This window comes from Pipistrellus kuhlii, unplaced genomic scaffold (assembly GCF_014108245.1).
Source record: "Pipistrellus kuhlii isolate mPipKuh1 unplaced genomic scaffold, mPipKuh1.p scaffold_m20_p_91, whole genome shotgun sequence".
NCBI lineage: Eukaryota > Metazoa > Chordata > Mammalia > Chiroptera > Vespertilionidae > Pipistrellus > Pipistrellus kuhlii.
The window spans coordinates 68,273-92,915 of record NW_023425597.1 but is presented as its reverse complement, the minus strand read 5'-3'; the positions used below and the strand labels follow the sequence as shown (position 1 = coordinate 92,915).

The following is a 24,643-nucleotide window of genomic DNA, read 5'->3' as shown; positions in this document are numbered from 1 at the left end:
ATCATGAAATTCGCCATCGTAACCACAGGAGGGGCCTATCTGACCGTTTCAGCGGCTACAGACAGGCACTCAGTGAAGGGCAGCACCCGCTGAGGACAGAGGCAAGAGTGCTGCCAAACTGGGAACAAAGGGGCCTCCCTTCATCTGACAACATTTTCTACTAAATGTTCACAAAAAGCTTTCCCCGAATGGCAACAGGTGAGAAGTGTCACCTTTAACATCGGGAATGAGGCAAGGCTCTCACAGCACAGTAAGGCCCACAGAGAAATAGAAGCTGTAGAGATGGAAAAGGGGAGTAACCAATAATTCACAAAAAAACACATGAGTGTCCACAGGAAGCCAAGGGGCAGCTACAGATGCATGATTAGAATGGAGCCCTGGCTAGGGTGGCTCGGTGGTTAAGCATTGACCTATGAACCAGGAGGTCAATGGTTTGATTCTCAGTGCAGCACGTGCCCTAGTTTCTGGCTCCATCCCCAGTGTGGACCATGCAGGAGGCAGATCAACGATTCTCTCTCATCTTGATGTTTCTATCTCTCCTTCTCCCTTCCTCTCTGAAATAAAACTATATATATATATTTTTTTAATCAAATCAGACTCCAGGCAATGGAAGTGCACTGGAACCTATGACAGGATGAGCAATTGATAGCAGGAAATGGCACATGGACCTAAAATCTAGGAAAACAAGGTAAAAGAGTTCCTAAATATGGCACAAAAGGGAAGCAGGAAGTGACAATGTGCCCATCATCTCACCTGACCCCTGACCCCCGCTGTATATAAAGGCCCCCGCCAAGGAGGCTCCACACCTCACCACCTCCCTCTCCACCTGTGCCTCTACCTGCTCCACCCTCAATCACCAGAACCATGACCGGCTGTGGCTGCTCTGGGGGCTGTGGCTCCAGCTGCGGGGGCTGTGGCTCCAGCTGCTGTGTGCCCGTCTGCTGCTGTAAGCCCGTGTGCTGCTGTGTGCCAGCCTGTTCCTGCTCCAGCTGCAGTAAAGGGGGCTGTGGCTCCAGCTGTGGGGGCTGTAAGGGGAGCTGTGGCTCCAGCTGTGGTGGTTGCAAGGGAGGCTGTGGCTCCAGCTGTGGGGGCTGCAAGGGGGGCTGTGGCTCCAGCTGCTGTGTGCCTGTCTGCTGCTGTAAGCCCGTGTGCTGCTGTGTGCCAGCCTGTTCCTGCTCCAGCTGCAGTAAAGGAGGTTGTGGCTCCAGCTGTGGGGGCTGCAAGGGAGGCTGTGGCTCCAGCTGTGGAGGCGGCAAGGGGAGCTGTGGCTCCAGCTGCTGTGTGCCCGTCTGCTGCTGCAAACCCTGCTGCTGCCAGTCCAGCTGCTGCAAACCCTGTTGCTGCCAGTCCTGCTGTAGCAAACCCTGCTGTGAGCCTGTCTGCTGCTGCAAACCCTGCTGCTGCCAGTCCAGCTGCTGTGCCCCCGTCTGCTGCCAGTGCAAGATCTGATTTTTGGGTTTTGCTGGGACTCTTCCTAAAGTCAATGCCATCCCGGGTCAGGAGTGATGGGTTCCAGCCTAGCCCTCACCTGCCTTTCCCCAGCATCCCCTGAAGGAGACTGTCCCTCTCCACCCCAGAGCCCTGTTACCATCCTCCTCCCTTGCCACTGGTGAGCAGACCTCTGACCTCCTGCAGGAAAGGCCACAGCATCTGCCCCCAGGAATGATTTGCAGAGCTCTGTCTCCCACCTCAGCGAAGGCCTGTCCCCGAACCCAGCCCATGGACATCTTCTCCCTGCGGACATCTGCTTGGGACGGCACAGGCCCCAGTTCTGCTTGAGCGATGGTCCTTTGGTGGTGTCTGTCTATCCTTTCAGAATGTAATAAAGCCCTTGCCCAGACCCCATTGCTGTGTTGGCGTGTTTATCTGTTTATACTCCTCTGTGGCAGTGGGAGGGGGGGCAGCAGGCATTGGAGTAGTACCTGTAGCCACACTCAATTCTGAGACCCCTTCCTGGGTGCCCTCTGCCAGCACTGACCTGCCCTTCACTCCCAGACTCCCTGTGTGTTTCCTATGCCAACTGGCTGAACAGCCAGAATGACTCCCCTCCTCCCAGCACCTCAGGGTCCGCGCCTATGAAGTGGCCAGGAAATGGTCTGTGAGCAGTAACAGCCCTGGAGACGGGACTGGTGAGGCTGGGTGAGTGGGTCTGCACATGCCTGCTGCGGGCTCAGCGGGGGCAGGTGTGGCCCCATTATCTTTGCTGTGTGCTCTCATGTGGCTCTGGCAACATGCTGGCCTTCACTGCTGGCTCACAGCAGCCCTGGTGACGGACAGGAGCAACGCAGAGCCCTAGCCGCTGTGCTCTGTTGGCTGAGCATCGCCAGTGCACCAAAAGGTCATCAGTTCGACTCCCAGTAGGGGCCCGTGCCCAGGTCGTGGGTTCGATCCCCAGTTGAATGAGTGCATTCAAGAAGCAACAAAGTGCCGAAACCAGTTTTGCTCAGTGGATAAAGGGGCATCCTGTGGACTGAAAGGCCAGGGTTCAATTCTGGTCTAGGGAATGTACCTTGGTTGTGGGTACATCCCCAGTAGGGGGTGTGCAAGAGGCAACTGATCAATGATTCTCTCTCATTGATGTTTTTAACTCTCTGTCCCTCTCTCTTTCTCTCTGTAAAAAATCAATAAAATATATATATTTTTTAAAAAGAATGGGGAAAACTTTTTTTTTTAAAGAAGCAACTAAGTGATATTTTTCTCTCACCTCACTGTTTCTCTCTCTCCCTCTGCCTTCCTCTCTCTAAAATCAATTTTTAAAAAAAACTTTTTTTAAATAAACAAAGCACAGAGAATAAGTGCCACATGACCCAGACTCCATTGTTTGTGTTGGACCACGGAAGTTTTTCAGGCCCCTCTCCCCGCCACCCTGAGCACACACATGGTGAACCAAGGAGAAAGCCCTTTGCCCCTTGTGGGGAAATAGAACCACTTAAACCCCAGCCTCTCAGGCACCCAAAGACCAGACTCCTCCCCTAACAGAAGCATGGTCCCCTCTCTCCACTCAGGCCACAGAGCCCAGCTTGGGGCCTCCCTGCATGGCTAGTATGCCTGTCCTGCCCTCGCACTGCCCGTGTGGTGTCCTTGGCCATGATATCTCAGCCATTTGGGGCAGCGGGCTGGTCCTGCCCTCCCTGGATAACCACAGAGCTGGGACCTCCCCACAGCCTCGCCGTGGACAACTCTGGAGCCAGAACAGGAGCCACACAGCCTGTTCTGCACCCACAGTCCTGACCTCTGAGACGTGATGGTCTAGTGACCTCTCCTGACGAAAACCAGGAGATCGAGTTCCCGCTTCCGAGGGACATGCTCATGGGAGGTCAGCCGTCCCACCGCAGCAGCTAGCAAAGGCCAGGCCAATGACAAAATGCATGGGTTAAAAGGCATTAGCAAACTGCATGTGGCGTGTGCTTTATCACAATGTTCAAGTGTAAGAATATGTCCTACATGACAGTAGAGAGCTGGGGAAGCATGGAGACCAGGTGGAAACGTCTGGAGAGCAAAGCCCTTCTGAGACGCTATGAGTGTTGTGTCTGTGCTCTCGTCCTTTGGGGAGTTAGTCACGTCTGGGTGTGGGCTGACCCTCAGGCTTCACCCAGAAGGAGGGGCTCTCCTAAGAGAGAGAAGCCAGCAGAGTTGGTGAGTGCCCGCACAGGGCACAGGGACACTGCCAATCTCTGGGGCCTGAGTGAGGCCACAAGGCTGACCCGATGCAGCCACAGCCACGGGATTCTCGTCAGCTTGTGGTGCTGAGCCCATAGTGTCCTTCCAGATAAAAGTCTCTGCCTCAGACACAGGCATATCTGCCCCTTAAGGCATTTTCTGAATTTTGAAGCTGCCTGAACAGAAAACAAATTCCTGGTCAAAGGCACATGCCCGGGTTGCAGGCTTGATCCCCAGTGTGGGGAATGCAGGAGGCAGCCAGTCAATGATTCTCTCTCATCATTGATGTTTCTATCTCTCTCTCTCTCCCTTCCTGCCTGGCATAAATAAAAATATATTTAAAAAATAAATGAAGGATACACTGACTGGAATTAAGAATAATTTATAGAGAATCAACAGTAGAGGATGTGCAGACTCAAATCAGGGATTTTAAATCTGAAGAAGTAAAAAACACCTCATCAGAAGAGCAAAAAGAAAAAGTAATCCAAAAATATGAAGATAGTATAAGGAGTCTCTGGGACAACTTCAAGCGTACCAACATTCGCATCATGGGGGGTGCCAAAAGAAGAGAGAGAGCAAGATATTGAAAACCTATTTGAAGAAATAATGATGGAAAATCTCCCCTACCTGGTGAAAGAAAAAGACTTACAAGTCCAGGAAGTGCAGAGAGTCCTAACAAAAGGAACCCAAAGAATCCCACACCAAGACATATCATAATTAAAATGCCAAGAGCAAAAGACAAAGAGAGAATATTAAAAGCAGCAAGAGAAAAGCAGTTAGTTACCTACAAGGGAGCACCCATACAACTGTCAGCTGATTTCATAACAGAAACTATGCATGACAGAAGGGAGTGGCAAGAAATATTCAGTGATGAATAGCAAGAACCTACAACCAAGATTACTCTATCCAGAAAAGCTATCATTCAGAATTGAAGGTCAGATAAAGAGATGTTCAGACAAGAAAAAGCTAAAGGAATTCATCACCACCAAACCAGTATTACATAAAATGTTGAAGTGCATTGAAGAAGAAGAAGAAGAAGAAGAAGAAGAAGAAGAAGAAGAAGAAATATATATCAACAATTGAATGTAAAAATAAAATAAATGAACCAGGAATCTAATGAACAAAATAAGCTGATGAATAAAATAGAACCAGAGGCATAGAAACATGGAACAGACTGACAAATCTCAGAGGGAAGGGGTGGGGGGTGGCAGAAGAGATTAACTAAAGCACTTATGTTCATATAGGCATTACCCATGGACACAGACAACAGAGTGGTGAAGTCTGGGGGCGGGGTGGGGGGAGGGAAACTAGGTGGAGAGGGGCAATGGAGGGAAAAGGGCAGACATCTGTGATAGTCTCAACAATGAAAATTTAAAAATAAATAAATAAATTGAATCTTAAAAAAAGAAATTGCTGACATGGTGAGGTCTAGGGCACAGGTGTTTGTTATACTGCTCTCATTGTGCTTATTTGTGAGTTTTTAAATATCATAATAAAAAAACACAAGAAATAAAATTCCCTGTAATGTGTTACAAAGAGCACATAGGAAGACGCTGCCCATTGCATTGTTCTTAGGAGCTGAAATGTGGGAACGAGCTGAGAAACAGAGAGCTGGTTGAACATCACCGCCCTCCATAGAATGCAAATCCCACAGAGATCCGTCACTGGGTAGTGGGAATCCCAAAAGCATTTCCTTGAGTGAAAAAAAGCCAGACACAAAAGCGTGCCATTCCTATGAAGAACAGGTCCCGCGCCCCGACATGACAGGTCCGAAGGTGAGTGGACCTGACTGGAAAGGCGCAGGGAGCGCCCTGAGGGAGGGGAGTGCTCTGTGACCAGCCGGGTGCATAAGGTTGTCAGAACCAGGCATCTCCTTGTTCAGCCGAGATGTGCGTTTTACCAACCAGGCTTGTTAACAAGTCAGGTAGGGGTAAATGGATACAAAGCTACTACTCGTGCGCTGAGCCGCAAATTAGCAAGAAAAAAGCGAACTGCTTTTCCGTTGCAGAGAAGGATGCTTTGAGAAAAACCCGCCGAGGGCGTCCCTGCTGCGCCGTGGTTTCTGGCGGGCTGGCGGCAGAGGGCGCGCACGGACTGCCTGGAGCTCAGGGACCGCGGGTCCCACCTGAGGCTGCCCAACCGGCGAGCCGCGAGCCGGAGCCAAGAAATCCGGCTGGACCAGACCGGACACCGGACGCCGCCTTGCCGCCTCCCAGGCTCCGCGAGGGCCCTGCTCCACCACGGGATCCCGCACATGGTCTGCGCGCCCACCAGGCCCGCGTGGCCCCGCCCAGCTGTGGGGAACCAGGGCCCAGCAGACGTTTGGGCTTGGACTTCGCCCCGCCTGGCATGGCGGCCACTGCGGGAGGCCAGGCCCCGCTGGGGAGCTGTAAACCGCGAGGGATCCCCTTTCACCAGTGGCCACCTCAGACCCGCCCAGCGCGCTCCCCAGCCCCCTGCCCCTCCACACCCGCGGCCAGAGTGATGCCCGCTGCCCTGCAGAGATGAGCCCGCCTGGGGGCGGAGGCTCAGAGCCCACCCCATCAGGTGCCACCGCTCTGATGGGAAGGGCGAAACCAAAAGCTGGGGAGGGGTGGAATCTAGCTCCCGGGAGGGGGGGGGGGGGGGGAAGAACCCAGGGCCAGAGCTGGGGGCTTGGAAGTCGCCGTCCTATCCACAATGGATACCTCCTACCCCGCTGCCCCCTTGTCGCCCAACGCCAGGTTTAAGAGGGAGAAATAACCATCAGGGTTATAAAATACTCATGGCCTAAATATATCCCCCTGGTCAGACACAGCTTGGGAACTGCGCCACCCACCCACCCACACTGGCACCTTCCAGAAGGGGACAAGAGGACAGCCCCTCAGTTTACTGCCATCTGCTCAGAGCACAGCCAGAGTTCTTAGGGACCAAGGGTACTCCCAGACCACATCTGGGCTTGGCAGAATAGGAGCTGCCCCCCACCTCAGGAGCCCACTTGGACACCCCCACCCACCCCTAGCACCCTACCTCCACCTTCCTCTCAGGCACTGGGCCCTCCCTGGGCCTGTCAGGGGGAGAAAGCTGGTATAGGCAACCCCCACCCCCACCCCTCCTAAGCAGTCCTTCTAGAAGGATATGGACAGCCCCCCCACCCCCTCCTAAGCAGTCCTTCTAGAAGGATATGGACAGCCCCCCCACCCCCTCCTAAGCAGTCCTTCTAGAAGGATATGGACAGCCTCACTCCTGTGGGGCGAGGCTCTTAGGGGCCTGTCAGAGCTTCCATGGTCCAGCCTCCCCACTTTTCAGACGTGGAGTAAGCCCAGGACAGCCAGTCCCCCCCCCCCCCCCCCGCCACACACACACACTCACACACACACACACACACACACACACACACGTAGCTGACCTGGCCGTGCATCCTTGATGGGCATCTCCCCTGCCGAGCTCACACTCCTCTGGCCAGGACCTCTCTTCTGAGCAGGGCTCTCCTTTGGGGCCCAGCCTGGCTCCAGGAAGGAGGAAGGCCCTGCGCCCAGCTCCAGCCCTAAATAGCCCCTGGTTCCCTGTGCTTCATCCTCCTGCTCCCCAAGATGTTTGTTTCTCCTGAGTGCTGGCTCTGAGTCAGGCACCACACACACACACACACACACACACACACACACCACACACACACACCACACACACACACCACACACACACACCACACACACACCACACACACACACACACACACACACCACACACACACACCACACACACACCACACACACACACCACACACACACCACGCACACACACACCACACACACACACACCACACACACACACACCACACACACACCACACACACACACCACACACACACCACACACACACACACACACACACCACACACACACCACACACACACCACACACACACACACCACACACACACACACACACACACACACACTCACGCCTGCTGTTCTTCAATCCAGAAAGGGAGGAGGCTCCGAGCACTTATTAAACTCCTACTGAGCAGCACAGTCTGGTGGGGGGACTGGGTATGGGACAGGGGTGGCCCCTCCTGAATCCTCGCCAGCATATACCTCCTGACCCCATTCCTGCTCAGAGCTCTGGATCCTGATTGCCCACTTGAGGAGATGGCCGTCCTGCCTGCTTCGTTTTCCTGACCCTTCTTCCAACCAGCAATGGCTGAAAGCCATCACTCCTTCCTCCCTGGGAAGGGGCTGCGCTTCCTGGGACTCCATGGGGCTCGGGCTGGAGGAGGGAACACCTGCACTCTCCACTGGGTAGCCCAGAGAAGGAGGGGCTCAGAAATGTCTGGGCCCTGGCTGGTTTGGCTCACTGGGCAGAGCATCAGCCTGCGGACTGAAGAGTCTTGGGTTTGATTCCAGCCAAGGGCACTTGCCCGGGTTGGAGACTCAATCCCCAGGAGGAGGTGTGCAGGAGGCAGACAATCAATATTGATGTTTCTATCTCTCCCTTCCTCTCTGAAATCAATAAAAATATTTTTAAAGAAGAAAGAGAAAGAAAGGAAGGAAGGCAGGCAGGCCTGGGCTGTCTAGCTACTCCTCCCCCAAATAATTACCTCCCCGGCTCCTAGGCTGGTCAGCTCCCGGGGCGGTGCCCTTTGTGCCCTTTCTCTGAAATGAGTCCCAGCGCTGGCACAGGGCCTGGCCCAGGAGGGAACTCGGTAAACATTTGACGATCAATAGATGCGTGGCTGCCTGTCCTCTGCCTCTTTGGCGCCCCGGCCTCCTTCTGGTGGAGAGACAATGTCCTAGGTGGGCCCTGCTGCCCCACAGGCCGCTGCAGCCTCCCATCAAGACCTGCAGGTCACCTCCTGGGTGGCCTCTGGGGACACCCACCTGCTCCGTGTGTAGCTGGCCCTGTTCTGGCCACACTCGCCGAGGTGTAATTACCTGTGTTTGTTCCCTCTCTGGACTCCAGCGTCCCCACAGCCCGCTGGTGTGTTCCCACCAGGACCGGCTGGGGCGGACCCCATAGTCTTTATTGGAGAGGGCACCCTGTAGGGGTGAGCCTGCTTAGGGGTGGCTTTTCACTGGAAACGTCAAGGGCTAGAGGTTCTCGGTGGGGCGGGGGAGGGGGACGGCGCTGCCCTGTCCCCACCACACACACCACACACCACAGTCCAGAAGAGTGTGACCGAGGCGACCCGTCTCGCCTCCGAGCTTCCAGGCTCCTCCCAAAGGAGTGGGCACGCGCTCCGACCTCCGGGAGCCGCGGAGCAGGGTGAGCACCGATGCTGCAGGAGAGCGCGGGGCGCACTGCGGACCGGCCCCGCTAGCGGCTCCCCGGGCGGCGGCCCTAACGAACAAAGGCTGCGGGGGGTGGGGGCCGGCCGACCGCGGGGAGAAGACCCTCGCGGGGAACCCGGTCAGCCGGACCCGCCTCGGGTCTGTGTGCCGTGAGGCTGGGGGTCCCCGGGAGAGGCAGAGCGATGGGGCTGGGAAAGATGGGGGCCCAGGCGGCCCCTTTAAGAGCCAGTGTCGGGGTGCGGAGTGAGGGCAGAGGGCGGAGGGCAAAAGCGGCGAGCCCGGCCCCCCGCCCTTCGCGGCCTCCGCCTCTCATCTGCACCCAAAGCTGGGCTCCGGCTGACGTCACCTGCCCCCGAGCCGCGCGCGCTGATTGGCTGCAGGTGACGTCAGGGCCTTTTTTCGCTCCGCATGACCTCATCCCCGCCGGCGGCCCCGCCCTCCGCCCCGGGCCTGTCACTCGCGGGCGAGCAGTGGCCAAGCGGTGGCCGTCCAAACGCCGAGCCCCAGCCGAGCCCGAGCTGAGCAGCCCCGGCCGCGCCCGCCGAGCCGCGGGTGGGATGCGCGCCGGGAGTGCGCGTGCCCGCCCGCAGAGCGCGCGCCCCGGCCCGAGCCCGCGCTCCCTGCGGCGGCCGTGGCGGCGACGGCGGCGACGGCGACGCGGCCCGCACGCTCCCCGGTCCCCTGCCCCGGCGGCGTGGGCCCCGGCCGGGCCCATGGGCGGCGCGTCTGACCCTGCGCGCTGAGCGCGACGCAACCCGGTGCGCCCGAGGCGACGTGAACGAGGTGAGCGGGCGCCGGCTGCGGGCGCCGGTTGCGGGGCGCCGGAGGGGAGGAGGTTGCCCGCACGGAGGAGCCCGGCGTCCGGCCCGGGGGCGCCACCCGGGAGCGCTGGGGGCTGCGTCTGGAGGTCTCCCGGGAGGAGGAGGCAGCCGGAAGGTGAGCGGCCCCGCTCGCAGGTTGCCGGTCCTAAACCCAGCTCGCAGGGATGCGGTGCCAGACAGGGAAGCCCTTCCCCCGCCTCTCGCAGCGCCCCGCGGCCCCGGGCCTGGCCCACGCCCTGCCACCGCTTCGCCACCTTTCTCCCGCGATCGCTGCTTATCTTGGGGGGAGGGTATGAATAAGGACCCGGAGGGACCATTGGGATCCAGAGGGTACCTGTCGGGACCACTGCGCAGCCTGCGACGCCGCCGCCACCCCCTCTCCCTCCCCCCCCCCCCCACACTCAGCCCCGCTGGGGCGCAGAATTGGAGAAGGGTGTCCCTGCTGCGGGCTTGTGGGGTGCAGAGGCTGTGGCTCCCGGAGCGGAGCACCTTTGGCTTGCAGAAGGCTCAGGGAAGGATGCATTCCGAGTGGAGGGGGGACTGCAGATCCACCTCTCCCGTGTACCCAGGCCGCCGCTGGCACCCCCACCTCCGGGTGCTCAGCTGGGCACTGCGGAATAAAGAGTCGCCAGGCTGCTGCGGAGGCAGCCCGGGTGCGGGGGGAGGGGCTGGCACTGCCAGGCTGAGTGTAGCCAGCCTCCCTCTGCCTGTCTACCCACCTGCGGGTGGTTCTTAGCAGCCTGGCCTGGAGGGGAGATGGCATTGATGGGCCCAGCCCATAGCAGGTTATCATGTTCTGGGAGAATCTGCCTTCTGGCTGCTGCTGGGAGCAGTCGGCCTGGGCTGCAGTGATGGAGGGGGGAATGGGTGCTGGGGGAGCTGGTGGCAGGATCTGGTGTGGCATCTGCAGTGTTCTTGTTGTGCAGTGTGGGGTGTGGGGCGGGGGGGGGGTGTGTGCTGCGGACCAGGGGAGCAGTGTTCTCCCTGCTCTGGGCCCCAGACCTTGCCCCCAGGGCAGCCCTGGGCTGTGAGCAGCATCAGTGCCCCTCCCTGCTCCGAGGACAGATGTCCCTTGCCTTCCCTGAGATGGCTAATGAGCACCGGCCAAGGACAGGCTGCATCCTGAGGTCGCGGCCATCGTGGGGCTGGGAGAGTTGCTGGGCAGGTTCTCATCCCTGCTGTTCTCAGTCCCAGGGAAGCTCCTGGCCCCCGTGGCTGCCTCCAGGAACAGTGAGCTCCGTGCACAGAGATGCAGGAAGATGCTGGAGCCACCCTGTGCTCCAGCGCCCTTCCAGCATCACTTCTCCTCAGGCGGAGGCTGCCTTTGGGATCCAGAAGTTTATCATGGACAAAGGGCCCGGCAGCCATGGCTGTGGCCAGGGGAGGCTAGAGGGAATCCTGGTTATGTTTCCAAGATGTGAAGCTCAGAGGGAAAAGAGATGAGGGGGCTGAACCCACAGTGAAGAGACACTGACTGGGTGGGGATGCAGGAGGAGGCACTGCTCTGGGACAGCTCTGCCTGGGCAGGAACGGGGAGGTGCTTTGGGCTGGTCCAGGTGGGAAACCTGGGGGGTGGTGACCAGCAGCAGCCTGGGCAGGCCTGTGTGCACTCCGGGGACAAGCCCTGCAGATCAGCGAGGCCAGAGCACACGAGGCAGGAGCCGAGGAAGCCTGGCATTGCAGGGTCAGTCCCCACCTGCCTTTCCAAGGCCCCATATGCCAAGCCTCCCACCCCAGGCCACCCCAAGACCCCTGGGTGCCAAGAGGGCAGAGCCCCCCACCCCTCTAGTCTCTAGCCCCCCTGGACTGGCCAGGGCAGTGAAGCCAGCTTGAGTCCTGTCCTAGCCACCCTGGGTGCTGAGAGGGGAGCAGAGATGTGAGCATGTGGATGAGCATAGGTGGGGGTGGTGGGAGCCAGCCTGCTGGGAGGTCTCAGTGTGGCCTTTCCACCCCTGGGTCATAGCAAGCTGGACATCTCAGGTCCCTCCACGCTGGCTTTTCCTGAGTGCCTGCCTGTCTGTGCCAGGCACCACTCCTCTGAGGAAAGCCACAGTGTCATCCTCACAGTCTTAATAGCCTAGCCACCTATGCAGGTAGTGAGCTCCCAGTCACTAGATGCCGAGCAGAAGGCACCGTGGTGAGGGTGCTGGCAGCTGGGTCTCTTGGTCATGCATGCACTCAGGAACATGTGTGTGCTCACGGAGGCCCTGGGAGCGACGGTGTCAAGTCGTGGGGCTGGCATGGAGGTTGGGTGTCCTGGGACCTAGAGCAATTGGGCATGACATGCAGAGGGTGAGGACACCTATGTCCAGTGACCACATGTGTGTGCACACACATTTGCGTGTGAGTAACTATACATGGCGGGCAGAGGTGAGGTGCATTGTGGGAAAGGGGTAAGCACAGCTCTGAGGGTGGTCAGTGTGCAAAGGGGTATGTCCCAGCAGGTGTACACCCACACAGCAGCCAGGCTGCACCCAGCCGGGGCAGGGATGGTCTCCTGCCTCAGGACTGGGAACAGCCTCTGGTGTGGAGTGGGCTGTGCCTCTCTCCCTCCACACCCAGCCTCCAGAGCAGGAGGTGGTCGGGGCTCTCCCCCTCAGTTCCCAGGAATGGGGTCTGGGCTGAGACTGGGGCAGGTCCTTGAAAGCAGGAAGGACAAAGACCCTACAATAGCTCTTTGCTCTGTACCCACCTGGCCTGCTCTAACCCCACTGGACTGCTCGAGACTGTCCTGAGCATTCCCACCCGATCCCCACTCTGTGCCCAGAGCTCAACCCATCCACACAGCCCAAGAGGGAGAGGTAAGCCTTAGGTCCAAGGAGGCCTGTGGGTGAGTATGCGCTCCCAGGAGGCCAGCTCCGAGCAAGGGGTCTCCTGCAGAAAGGGTTCAGGCCAGACCCAACCCCCGTGCCAGCCCCCCGACTTGACACCGTCGCTCCCAGGGCCTCCGTGAGCACACACATGTCCCTGAGTGCATGCATGACCAGGATACCCAGCTGCCAGCACCCTCACCGCTGTGCCTTCTGCTCGGCATCTAGTGCCCGGGAGCTCACTACCTGGCCTTCAGAGCCTGTGCAGGGTGAAGAGGGTAGGGGCCTCATGGGCCCTGGCTGGGGGTGGTCCCAGGCCCCAGGTCCTGGGCACCTGCAAGGTGGGGAGGAGGAGCAAGTGAGGAGGGGGACCTGCCGCTCTACAGAGCCAGCCTGCTCAGTGGCTGCTGAGGCAGGAGGAGCGGTTGCCTGGCACTTCTGCTGTTGCCATGGTGACAACAGAGGTGCTAACTGACTAATGAGTCCCTCTTGGCTGCAAATAACAATACTGTAGTGGTTAATAGGGCCTCGCTGGCAGATCCTGGGGAGGCAGGGGGGGAACCAGGTAGAGCCTGGGGCCGGGCTGCCCACCCCCCTGCAGCCCCAGCAACATCGCCCCTCCCCTCTCTGGTCTTCACCTAGCCTCACCCCCTCCCTGCCTCCCTCCAGCCTAGATTCACACCCTGCTGGTTTGAGGGGCAGTTAAAGACCCTCCACTCTCCCAGCCCATCCTCCTCCCCGTGCTAGAGTTCAATTTGGCTCTTGGAGTTTTAGGTGGGAGGTGACTGCCCCACCCACCTGATGAGAACACGAAGGCAAGTGCCAGGTGCAGGACTCCCTGGCCCACAGTGTCCCCCCAACTGTGACCCTCTCAGGGTCCTGGGCCTCTGAGCTAGGCTCTTGGTTCCATGTCACAGAGCCGGAGGCTCTGCAGAGCCTGCAAGAGAGAGTGTAGGAGGCCTGGTGGCTATGGCCGGTCTCAGCCCTGAAGAGGTGCAGATTATAACTCAGAAGCTTTCCAAACTGCTCGTGAAGGAATCAAATAGCCACCCCACCCCCCAAGCTGGGCGGGGATTTGGTGGAGGGAAGAACTGATGGAATGAGACCTTGGTTCTGTCCAGTCTCCTTGGTGTGACCTTGGGCTTGTCCCACCCATTCCCCCGAGCCTCAGTTTCCCATATTAAAGCAAAGGTAGGCCTGGCAGGTGGGGTGGGGTGGCAGAGATTGGCACTGAGCCCCAGTTCTGCAGTCTCCTTAACCTCCTCCTCCCTCCATTCACCCCTCAGCCCAAGGGCCTTTGGGATATGCTGAGGATCCCAGATAGGGATCACCCATGATGACCTTTATCCTTGGGTTGTCCCCACCCCCAATCCTGGGATCTACCAGCCCTTAGAAGGTGCTCCCAGACCCCAGGCCCCCACTGTGTGAGAGTACCCGCTGCCACCACCCCCTTTTTGTGAGCGTGAGACACACCCTCCGGAGAAGGATGCTGGCTACAGAAGCTGGGTGGCGAGCGCTGCGAGCTCCAGGCCTGGGGTGCAGACCTGGGCAGGCTGTGGCAGCAGAGGAGCCCCCCCCCCCCCCCAAGCCCAGCAGCCTGCGGAGGCAGCTCTTACCCCATCCTCCACCCCTTTCTGGATTATCAGCTTATGGAGCGATTGGGTCACTGGGATCAGAGAGGAAGGGTGTGCCGCCTGGGGGGAGGGGACTCGGTGAAGATGTGGGGTCCAGAGAGGGGAGGGGAGGTAACAGAAACCCCAGGGGTGTGCCAGCCATGTAGCAGGGTCCAGCACACTGTCAGAGCTAGCAGAGGGATGCCGACCCCCCTCCCTCCCCAGAGGAAGGCTGTGGGTGCAGGCTCCGGCCTCCTGAGTGCTGGGGTCTCACACTGGCCTCTCCAAGGCTGCTGCTGACTGGCCACCTCTCCCTGCAGGTCTGGTACCATGCCCGGTCACTCTGAACCCTAGGCCACACCTGGGCCATCGGAGCAGCCCCTGCTCACTTCAGGGGACACCTCCTCCCCACTGCGCACTGCCTGCCATGGCCGGGGACCGGCTCCCCAGGAAGGTGATGGATGCCAGGAAGCTGGCCAGCCTGCTGCGGGGCGGGCCTGGCGGGCCCCTGGTCATCGACAGCCGCTCCTTCGTGGAGTACAACCGCTGGCATGTGCTCAGCTCCGTCAACATCTGTGGCTCCAAGCTGGTGAAGCGGCGGCTGCAGCAGGGCAAGGTGACCATCGCAGAGCTCATCCAGCCCGCCGTTCGCAGCCAGGTACCAGCGCTTCCGGTCCCGCTGCCCGCCTACCCGCCGGCTCCCACCACCCCAGGTGCAAGGCTGAGCTCCTCAGCCAAGTGCACAGGCCATGTCTGAGGCAGCTGCCCCCACCCTGCCCTTGAACTCACATCGGGTGCCTCAGAGTCAAAATGCTCAGAGCCACCCACTGCTGGGCTGCTGTGGGCAGCTCCCCTGCTTCTGCAGCTTCATCCCCAGGGTGGCTCTCCCTGACCCCATCGCCCCTGCCTACCCTCCCAGAGCCTTCCACCCAGTCTGTGTCCTCACTCAGCCCCGCACGGAGCTTTTCACACACACCAGACAAGGCCACATCCCAGGGGCCCAAACATGGGCCCAGAGGGGGTGTGAGTGGATGAGCGAGATGTGACCGCGCACTGGGGCCCAGGTGGCAAGGGGCAGTGGACCAGGATGGCAGGTGGGTCAGGTGGCTGGGAGGACTCAGAGGAGGATGGGGCATAGCCCAGGGGCTTATAATGACCAGTCTTCGGCCCCAGCCCCGCCCCCCTCCATTCTTTCCCCTTTGAGTCCTCAGTGACCCAGAATTCTCTCCGTGACTCCAAGAATGTTGGGTTACCTGCAATGGACAGTCCTGACTCTGCTCCCAGTAGCATCAAGCCCAGCTGTGGAGGGACAGACAACAGTGGTCTGGGAAGGCAGAGGGACTTCTCATGGGGGTGGGGGTGACATGCCATCAGCCTTGGAAGCTTTGGGGAGTTCTCGGTCACAGGCCTTGCCCCTTGCACAGCCAGTTGTGAGAGGACCCAGGTGAGAGCCCCTACCGCAGGGGCCGACCCAGATGGACTCCCTGCGGCCTCAATGAGGGAAATCCAGCCATTAATCACCCCCAGCGAGGACTCCCTGCCAGAGTGCAACCCCATTGGCTGCCGGTGACATCATTGAGCTGGGGCTGGCAGCTCTGCTGGCTTAAGGGCTGATGCTTGGGTGGCCAGGGGCATCAGCCTCTCTCTAAGCAAAAGCTGCTGAACATCTGGCCCCAGGCTGGGCACTGGGAGGGGGAGGAGGGCAGGTGGAGCCCAGCCTCCAGCTGCTGCCTCCAGAATTAGGGCCTTTTGCTGCAGCCCTGTCTCCTAGCTGGCTGGCTGGGGGTGCAGGGAGAGGAGAGCTAGACCCAAAGGTGCCCTGCCTTCAAATCCCCAAAATGTGCCTCCCAGGGACTCTGAGGGTGGTTCCCCTCACCTTGGCCAATGTGGGGGCCAGCCCAGGCCCTGGCTGTGCCATTCTGTCACTGTGATCCCTGCATGTATGCCTGCTGGGGACCTGCCACAGCCTCCAGTTGTCTCTTCCAAGTGGGTCTGGCCCACAACCTCCCGACACCCAGTGTTTGTTCCCTTCACTCTTTTTTTTTTTTTTTTTTTTTTTAATATATTTTATTTATTTTTCACAGAGAGGAAGAGAGAGGGATAGAGAGTTAGAAACATCAATGAGAGAGAATCATCGATCAGCTGCCTCTTGCACACCCCCTACTGGGGATGTGCTCGCAACCAAGGTACATGCCCTTGACCGGAATCGAACCCGGGACCTTTCAGTCCACAGGCCGACGCTCTATCCACTGAGCCAAACCCGTCCCAGCTGTTCCCTTCACTCTTGTATGGCATGGGGACCAGTTTCCCCATCTGCCTGCTCTAAGGGCCCGCCTGTGTGGCCATGGTGTTTACACCTGATCAGGTATACAGTGGGTGGTCGGGTGCCTGCCCTTCCCTCAAGGCAGCAAGGTGGCAGCAGACCCTCCCTCCTATCACTGGAGACCCTTCCTGCTGGTCCCTTGACCTCTGCCCTCTGCTCATGGCCCCAGGCAGAGGCTGAAGAGCCTCAGGACGTGGTTGTCTATGACCAGAGCACCCGGGATGCCAGCGTGCTGGCTGCAGACAGCTTCCTCTCCATCCTGCTCAGCAAGCTGGATGGCTGCTTCGACAGTGTGGCCATTCTCACAGGTGAGCTCCCAGGCCTGGGGAGGGAGGTGCAGGACACCTCTCCCTTGGCCTCTCCCACCTTATCTGCTTGGCTGAGGGGTGAGAGGGGGGCAGGGGCATCCAGGAGTCGGCGTTCCAGATGAATCCACCCCCTTCTTCTCTCTAATCTCAGAGATCAGCAATGGCTGGGGCAGTGGTTCTGTAGTTCTGTAGTTCTTGGGGCCCCACTGTCCCCTCCCCTGGGCCCCCACACTTTGGGGACCCCTGCACTAGCAGGTGAAGAGGTGAACAGAAGGAAAGGGGAGATGGGGAGATATCTAGGCAAAGATGTGGGTGGCTCAGCTGGTAGTCTTCCCCCACTCCCCCCAGCAACTAACCCAAGGATGGGTCATAGGCCTCAGCCTCTAGAAACCCAGTCTGAGCAGAACTGGTCCCCCAGAACTGGTCCTCCTGGCTACAGCCCCTGGAGCATGCCCTCTGCCTGAGAGGGTCGTGGGGTTAGGCACACTGGGGTGCGAGAATAGGCTGCTGTGACCCAAGTTCCCCATCCCCACCCCCACCCCACTGGGCTGTGACGTTGGGGGTGGGGTGGGGGAGGGAGCCTAGTCCTTTAAGCAGCATGGAGGACCACTCCTGCAGAATGCGGGCAGGGGATGCCACCCGCCAACCCCCCTTGCACACGGCACCCTCAGACCCTGACTGGAGACACAGGCGGGAGCAGCCCCGGTGCGAAGGGTGGGTAGGGACCCCACCTGGGAGGGCAGTGGGGGTGGCCTGGAGGCTGGAGCACTGGTGGGCGGAGTCCTGGCGCCTTTGTACAAGTCCAGGATGGCATCGTGAAGGCGAGACCAGCCGTAGCCCCTCAGCCTGCCACCGAGCTGAGGGAGCAGGGTTGGCTGGGAAGGAGGGGTCCCTCCTGCAGAAAGTGGCTGCCAAGGGGGGCCCTGCCAGATAGGGGCGCCTTCCCACATTTGGGAGTGCGGGGACCTGTGGAGGGTCCGGGTCAGCCACCACTGCCTCACTCCCCAGAGCCTGGGCATCCCTGACCTAGCATCTAGGGGGTTCATAGGGGATACCCCAAGCCAGTTTGCTCTAGCCAGGTGGGTCATGGGGGCCGTACCTGAGGAATTGCAGCAAAGACTGGCAGGCTGTGCACTGTACAGACTTTCCCTGGGGAGGACGCTCCTGGTGGACCTTCCCCCACCCCCTCACCCCCGCCTTGGACCAAGGGTCCCCTGGCTCTGGGTGATGAGCAGGAGCCGACTCCAAGGACCCAGCTTGGCCTCCTCTCCTGGGAGCCTGGGAATTCCAAGGCTGGCACCTCCACTTCCTAGCCTGGAGGTCCCCCATGCCTCCCAAAGTCATGCCTCTTCATTGAGGTCACAGGGGCACTCAGACTGGGGATTGCACAGACAACTCTGAGCTGGGCCAGGGTGAAAGCTGAGGCCTCCAGGTGTCTCTGTCCTTGGGATAAGCCAGATCTTCTGCAGACCAGGGCAGGAGACCACACCTCACACTGCTGCCTCCTCCAGCTGGGGAGGGTAGGCCTCGGCCCTATTGTCTCACTGGATGGAATGGTCCACTGAGACCAGAAACAGCAGCCTGCTGGGCGGGGAACAGTGTAGGTGCCACGGGGCTTGTGTACCCAGAAGTGTGGTCTGCCCCAGGGTGCCACCTGGCAGGCCTTGCTCATTCTATGAGAGCTGGTGGTCACTGGGCACTCAGCCAGGCTGGTATGAGAAGTCCATTCTCAGTGTGTGGTTGCCATCGTTTTCTGTGTGGTGCATAGGACCATAGCTGTGTGGTGCCTAGGACGAGGAACAGCTCTGCCGAGGTCATGCCCTGGGTCAGGGTTCCCCAGGAAAGAAGCTCACCAGGTCATTCTGGCCAGTGGTGGGCTCCCTTCTCTGGCCCTGGGCCCAGGACTCAGACGTGCTGTGCAGAACTGTGGCAGTGCACGTGCCAGCCAACGTGGTCTGTGTGCCCGTGCCTATCCTGCGTGCTCCCCGTCCCCAGGGTGCCCAGCTCCTTGGTCTTTGCTGGTGGAATGAAGCTACAACTGGAGCACAGATGCCCCTGAGGGCTGTGCCAATTCCAGTGAGTGATGTCATGCCCAGGAGGAGGGGAGGACCCCCTCAGAAGCTCTTGCCTCCTGGTCCTGGCACCCAAGCCTGGCCTGGGGCTCCCAGCCAGATGGAGGCAGGGAGGTATTGCATCAGCCCAGGGGGAGAGGTGGAAGGCCCAGCCTGGCCCTGCCACAGCTATGGAGGAGCCGTGTGATCCACACCCATGGCCTGGGAGCCTGCCCTGCCTGGGCCCTCGGCATGCTGTGCTGACCGCCACCTCGACCTCACGTTTTATGGGCATCACAGTGGCGTCCCCAGTTGGGCTACCCCCTGACTAGCACGCAGAGGAATGTGGGCACAGAGGGGCCATAGATACACAGCAGGAGCTCAAGCTGCAGCGAGGAAGTGGGGAGATGGCCTCCAGCACCCAGCCCTGAGATCAGGACTCAAGCCAGAGGGTCGGCTGTGGGGCCAGGGTGGCTGTGGCTGGGACACAGGGGCATCAGTGCCCTGGGTTCTCTCCTGCCCCAGCCAGCAGCCTGCCTGACCATCTCCTCGCTCCTCCTACTGCAGGGGGCTTTGCCACCTTCTCCTCCTGCTTCCCCGGCCTCTGTGAGGGCAAGCCTGCTGCCCTGCTGCCTGTGAGCCTCTCCCAGCCCTGCCTGCCCGTGCCCAGTGTGGGCCTGACCCGCATCCTGCCTCACCTCTACCTGGGCTCTCAGAAGGATGTCCTCAACAAGGTGTGTACTCGGGCCAAGGGGGAAGGCGGCAGGGAGGAAGGACGCTGAAGGCCCGTGGGCGGTGGATGAGCACGGGTTGGGGTTCCTTGAGGACCCAAGGGGAGCAGCATTACCAGAGCCAGGCTGGGGGAGGGCCCTGCAGGGCAGGGCGAGGAAGTAGCGCCCTGCTCCCTCAGAGGCAGAGCCCACATGCCGAACCGCTGATGTCACTGGGCCCCTGGCCAGCGCTGAAAGAATCCGGTGTTTTAAAAATGGTGACGAGGGAAGAGGGTGAAGCCACCGCCCAGGCTGCCCTAAAATTCCTGGGAGCCAGGCAGGCTGTGGGCGGGGCTGGCAGAGGCCTGTGGGCTCCCGGGTGGAAATGGGCGGGGCTTCAGGGCCCAGCCCCAAGGCGACTTCTGAGGCTCTGGGATCTGGGCGCTCCAGGTCCCACCAGCTGCGCCCCCTTACAACCTGCTCCCCTCCTTCTCCCGTCCCTCCAGGATCTGATGACCCAAAACGGAATAAGCTACGTCCTCAATGCCAGCAACTCCTGCCCCAAGCCGGACTTCATCTGCGAGAGCCGCTTCATGCGCATCCCCATCAACGACAACTACTGTGAAAAGCTGCTGCCCTGGCTGGACAAGTCCATCGAGTTCATCGGTGAGGGCGGCACTGCGCCCACTTCGGGGTGGTGGGCGGGAGGAGGGGCCGCTCCGGAGAGGCGGCTGCTATTATTAGCGGCAGGGAGGGGTTTTCCTCACCTGGGGGTGACAGGACTGGCCACTCCTGCACTCACCTGGTCCCCACCCCCATCCCCAGATAAAGCCAAGCTGTCCAGCTGCCAAGTCATCGTCCACTGTCTCGCCGGCATCTCCCGCTCCGCCACCATCGCCATCGCTTACATCATGAAGACCATGGGCATGTCCTCCGACGACGCCTACAGGTAGCCAGGCTTCCCTCCGTGACGAGACTGCCTGCCCCCTCTTCTCCTCTCTCCACCCAGGAGCATCGAGCATCGGAGTGGCCCAGGGTGCAGGGCCAGCTGGCGGGAGGGAAAGCCGGGAGGGAAGGTGGGAGGGAGGTCTGAGTCAGCCCCAGCACGTGTGGGTCTGACAGCGGCTGGGTGCCCAGGATGGGCAATTGGGCCTGGGAGAGATGGGTGCACAGCCGGTCCGTGGCCATCCAGGTTTGTGAAGGATGGCACCCATCCATTTCTTGCTCCAGGTTTGTGAAGGACCGGCGCCCATCCATTTCTCCCAACTTCAACTTCCTGGGCCAGCTTCTGGAGTATGAGCGGAGCCTCAAGCTGCTGGCTGCCCTGCAGGGCGACGGGGTGCCCCTCCCCGGGATGCCCGAGCACCTCCCAGGCCCTGCAGCCCCCCTGCCGCCACTGCCACCACCTACCTCAGAGAGTGCTGCCACAGGGAGTGCAGCAGCCAGCTCGGCCAGGGAGGGCAAGCGGGGCACAGGCCGGGAGCCCCCCTCGCCTGCCGCAGCCCCTGCTACCAGCGTGCTGCAGCAGGGCCTGCGCAGCCTGCACCTCTCCTCCGACCGCCTCCAAGACACCAGCCGCCTCAAGCGCTCCTTCTCGCTGGACATCAAGTCAGCCTACACCCCCAGCCAACGACCTGATGGCCCCGGGGCCCCTGACCCTGGCGAGGCCCCCAAGCTCTGCAAGCTGGACAGCCCATCGGGGGTGCTAGGCCTGCCCTCGCCCAGCCCTGACAGCCCAGATGCAGCAACCGAGTTGCGCCCGCGGCCCCGCCGGCGGCTCCGACCTCCGGGGGGCTCCCCCGCCCGCTCACCTGCACATGGCCTCGGCCTGAACTTTGGGGACACTGCCCGGCAGACTCCACGGCACGGCCTCTCAGCCCTGTCGGCGCCCGGGCTGCCTGGCCCAGGCCAGCCGGCCAGCCCTGGGGGCTGGGCACCGCCCCTGGACTCGCCAGGCACGCCGTCGCCAGACGGGCTCTGGTGCTTCAGCCCTGAGGGTGCACAGGGGGTGCAGCTTTCGCCCCTCGGCCTGGCCGGCCCACAGGGCACGGGCAGCAGTGATTTGCGACGGCGGGAGGCGGCGAGGGCCGAGTCCCGGGATGCGAGGACCAGCTGGCCCGAGGAGCCAGCCCCAGAGACGCAATTCAAGCGTCGAAGCTGCCAGATGGAGTTCGAGGAGGGCATGGTGGAGGGGCGCGCCCGCAGTGAGGAGCTGGCGGCTCTGGGCAAGCAGGCCAGCTTCTCCGGCAGTGTGGAGGTCATCGAGGTGTCCTGACGGCGGCCAGCATCGGCCCCTCCGTGGGGACCTGGTGCCCCTGAGCCCTGCGCTGCCCTCGGCTGGGCCGCCAGCAGCCGGGCCCACTACGGATATATATTATATATAATGCAGAGAAAGGTAAATGGTTTTACTGCGATTTTTATCGAGAAGTAAATATTTCGATTTTTTATTTATTGAAGCTGTTTGTTCTGGCAATGGCTTGGCAACAGCGAGGGTGGTCCTCCAAGCTCTATTTTTAGTCTGGTAATTAAACTGAGACACGTTTCTAAGCAATATGAGGCCACCTTTCAGTCGCAAGCTGGGTGCCAGGCTCGGGGTCCCCTCCCCGCCAGCCCCACCCTGAGGAAACACTGCTGACCATTGCAAAGAGGCTGCCGAGCTTTCGTGCACTTTTTACTTAAGAAAAAGGGAAAAAAGGAAAAAAAACACACACACACACAAAAACCTTGCCACAAACTGAGCCGCAGAAACTCCCGCCTACCCTCCTGCCTACCCCTCTCCACACCCGCCTCCTTTCTCGGGCTGTGCACCAAAGCCATGGGAGCTATGGTCCAGGAGTCCCTGCTCCCCCTCTGCCAGCCCCAGGCACTGTGTGTTGGTGCCAGTGAGGACACCATCACCACCCGTTTCCCCAGGCCCGTGCCTGGCAGGTGCTGACCAGCACTGGGCCTGCCAAGGCTGGGGGCTGGGGTATAGAACAGGGTAGGATTGGTGAAGGGGGCTCTTAAGTGTCAGAGGCAGGGGGTCCCAGAACAGGATGGAGGTGGAGTGCCTCCACACGCGCCTGAGCCAGGCCCACTTTCAGGGGCTCAGCAAGGCTCTTCAGAGGTTGCCTTCCTCCCCTCTGCACTGACAATGTCCCCGAGCACCCTCTGGGGTGTCTGGCGAGAGGAGCTGAGCTCCCTGGCCTGCCATGCTGGCTGCACTGGTCAGAAGGCAGATGGGTTTAGGGTCTTATTCTGGGCTCTCCCTCCACCAGCCCGCCCCAGGCCAGACTTGTAAGTCAGGTGCACTGCAGGTGAGGGGCTGTGAGGAGTGGCCACCTTGCCGAGGGAGGGCCATGAGCACCTGTCCAACCCCTCGCTTGCAGGGTGGGGGGCCTTAGGCAACGCAGGATGTGTCTCTCAAGTCTACCCTGCCCTCACAGGGGCCTCAGAGGAGAGGAACCCCCTGCACACTCCTCTCCCCGAGAGCTCCCCCCTCTGAAGCCTCCCTTATCTTCCAGGTGGCGTGCTGGTCCCCACCCAGGCAGAGGGGCTCAGCTGGGCTGGCCTGGGAGTGAGGGCAGGAGAAAAGGCCCAGCCACCTGGCCCCACACCCACTGGGGTTATTGGGACCCAAGGTGTTTAGAGTAGATGTCCCCCAACCTTAGAAGTCCTAGGGTCCAGGATGTGGATGGAGCTGGCACCCTAGGGAAGCTGGCAGGAGGGGTGGCCCCGGCAGGACTGAGTCCCACCCCCAACTGCCCCTCTGGCTGTTTCTATTTGTTCTTCTTTGGACTCACAACCTCGTGTCCCTGTCATGCCTCCCTTAAGCAGAAGTCCTGTTCCTGCTCTCTGTCCCCACCCTGTTCCCCAAGAAATAAGCTATCATTGTTGTATTTGCAATCTATGGATTAGAGGTTTAAGTATTTATTAATATTGGTTAATTATTATTATTATTGATTATGTAAATTGCCTCCTGTTTGTCTGTTGTGTTGGGTTTCTGAGGTGACACTAGGTGGAGTGCTGTCCAGGAGACAGTGGTCCGGGCCACTCATGGCCCAGCACTCTGGAGGCAGGTCCCATGGGGGGCAGGCAGGGGTGCTCTTGCTCTTGAGGCACTGGTCACCCCAAAAGGAGCAGCTGCAACCAGAAGGTCCCCTTTATGTGCTGGGAGCCCCTCCCTGGTCATTTCTACTCCCTGTCCCGGGCAGGGAGGGATGGGCCTCAGTCCTCTCCAAGTCTCCTTCAGCTCTCTACCCTCCTGCCCACTCCCCACCCCATGCTCTGGTCTTGGGGTGGCCCCAGAATGGATCGGCCCCCTTCTATTATTTGCTGGGAAGTCCAGTGGAGGAGAGGTGGCAGGCTCCCCCCACTCCACAGCTCCAGTCTCTCAGGACTGGGCTGCCCGGGACCCTCCCCCAGTGCGGCCACACGTTCTGCTCCCCTCCTGTCCCCTCTTTTGTATTTGGGAAAATTGTGTTGTAATAAATCCTGAGATGGATGTTTTCTCCACAGTCTGCTGCCTCTTTCTTCAGGTTGGGAGGGCAGGGAGGGGTCCTGGAGGCCTCTCTGAGGCCAGGAGATCATGATGTTGGGCCTGCAAAGCTGGACTGCCCAAACCCGGAGGGCAGAGGGCAGAGGGCAGAGGGCAGGACAGGTGGGGGTGGGGGGAAGGCATCACTTAGGAGGTCCGGTGTGGAACCCTTTCTGTTACGAGCTAGTGAGGACTTGGGTAACTTAGAACCATGTGAAATGAAAACTCAGCTCCTTCCTCTGCCCACAGTCCTCTCCCAGAGTCATCCGGGACTGACTGGATGACAGCCTCCTGGGTCCCGTGTGGGCTCACATGTGCACATACCTATGATGGCGCTTCCTTCTCATCAGAAATGGGGTCCAGGCCGAAACCAGTTTGGCTCAGTGGATAGAGCGTTGACCTGCGGACTGAAAGGTCCCAGGTTTGATTCCTGTCAAGGGCATGTACAAATCACGGAAATGATTTGTTGGAGTAATAGGTTCACATGGTGCAAGGGCCTCTGGTGTCACCACCACCCTTGGGCCCCCACTGGATTCCGTCCCCTGGAGGCCACCCTCGGACCTCC

At 60.0% G+C, this 24,643-nt stretch overlaps 1 protein-coding gene across 1 annotated transcript; it reads left to right on the top strand.

The window, feature by feature from the left end:
* The first annotated feature begins 9,192 nt into the window (after positions 1 to 9,192).
* DUSP8 (dual specificity phosphatase 8) lies at positions 9,193 to 24,052 on the top strand. The gene is made up of 7 exons (XM_036428806.2): positions 9,193 to 9,709; positions 14,491 to 14,828; positions 16,663 to 16,801; positions 19,420 to 19,586; positions 20,069 to 20,228; positions 20,388 to 20,511; positions 20,793 to 24,052. Exons 2-7 carry the CDS (start codon positions 14,598 to 14,600, stop codon positions 21,835 to 21,837), a joined length of 1,866 nt encoding a protein of 621 aa, XP_036284699.1. The 5' UTR covers positions 9,193 to 9,709; positions 14,491 to 14,597; the 3' UTR covers positions 21,838 to 24,052.
* The last annotated feature ends 591 nt before the right edge of the window (positions 24,053 to 24,643 follow it).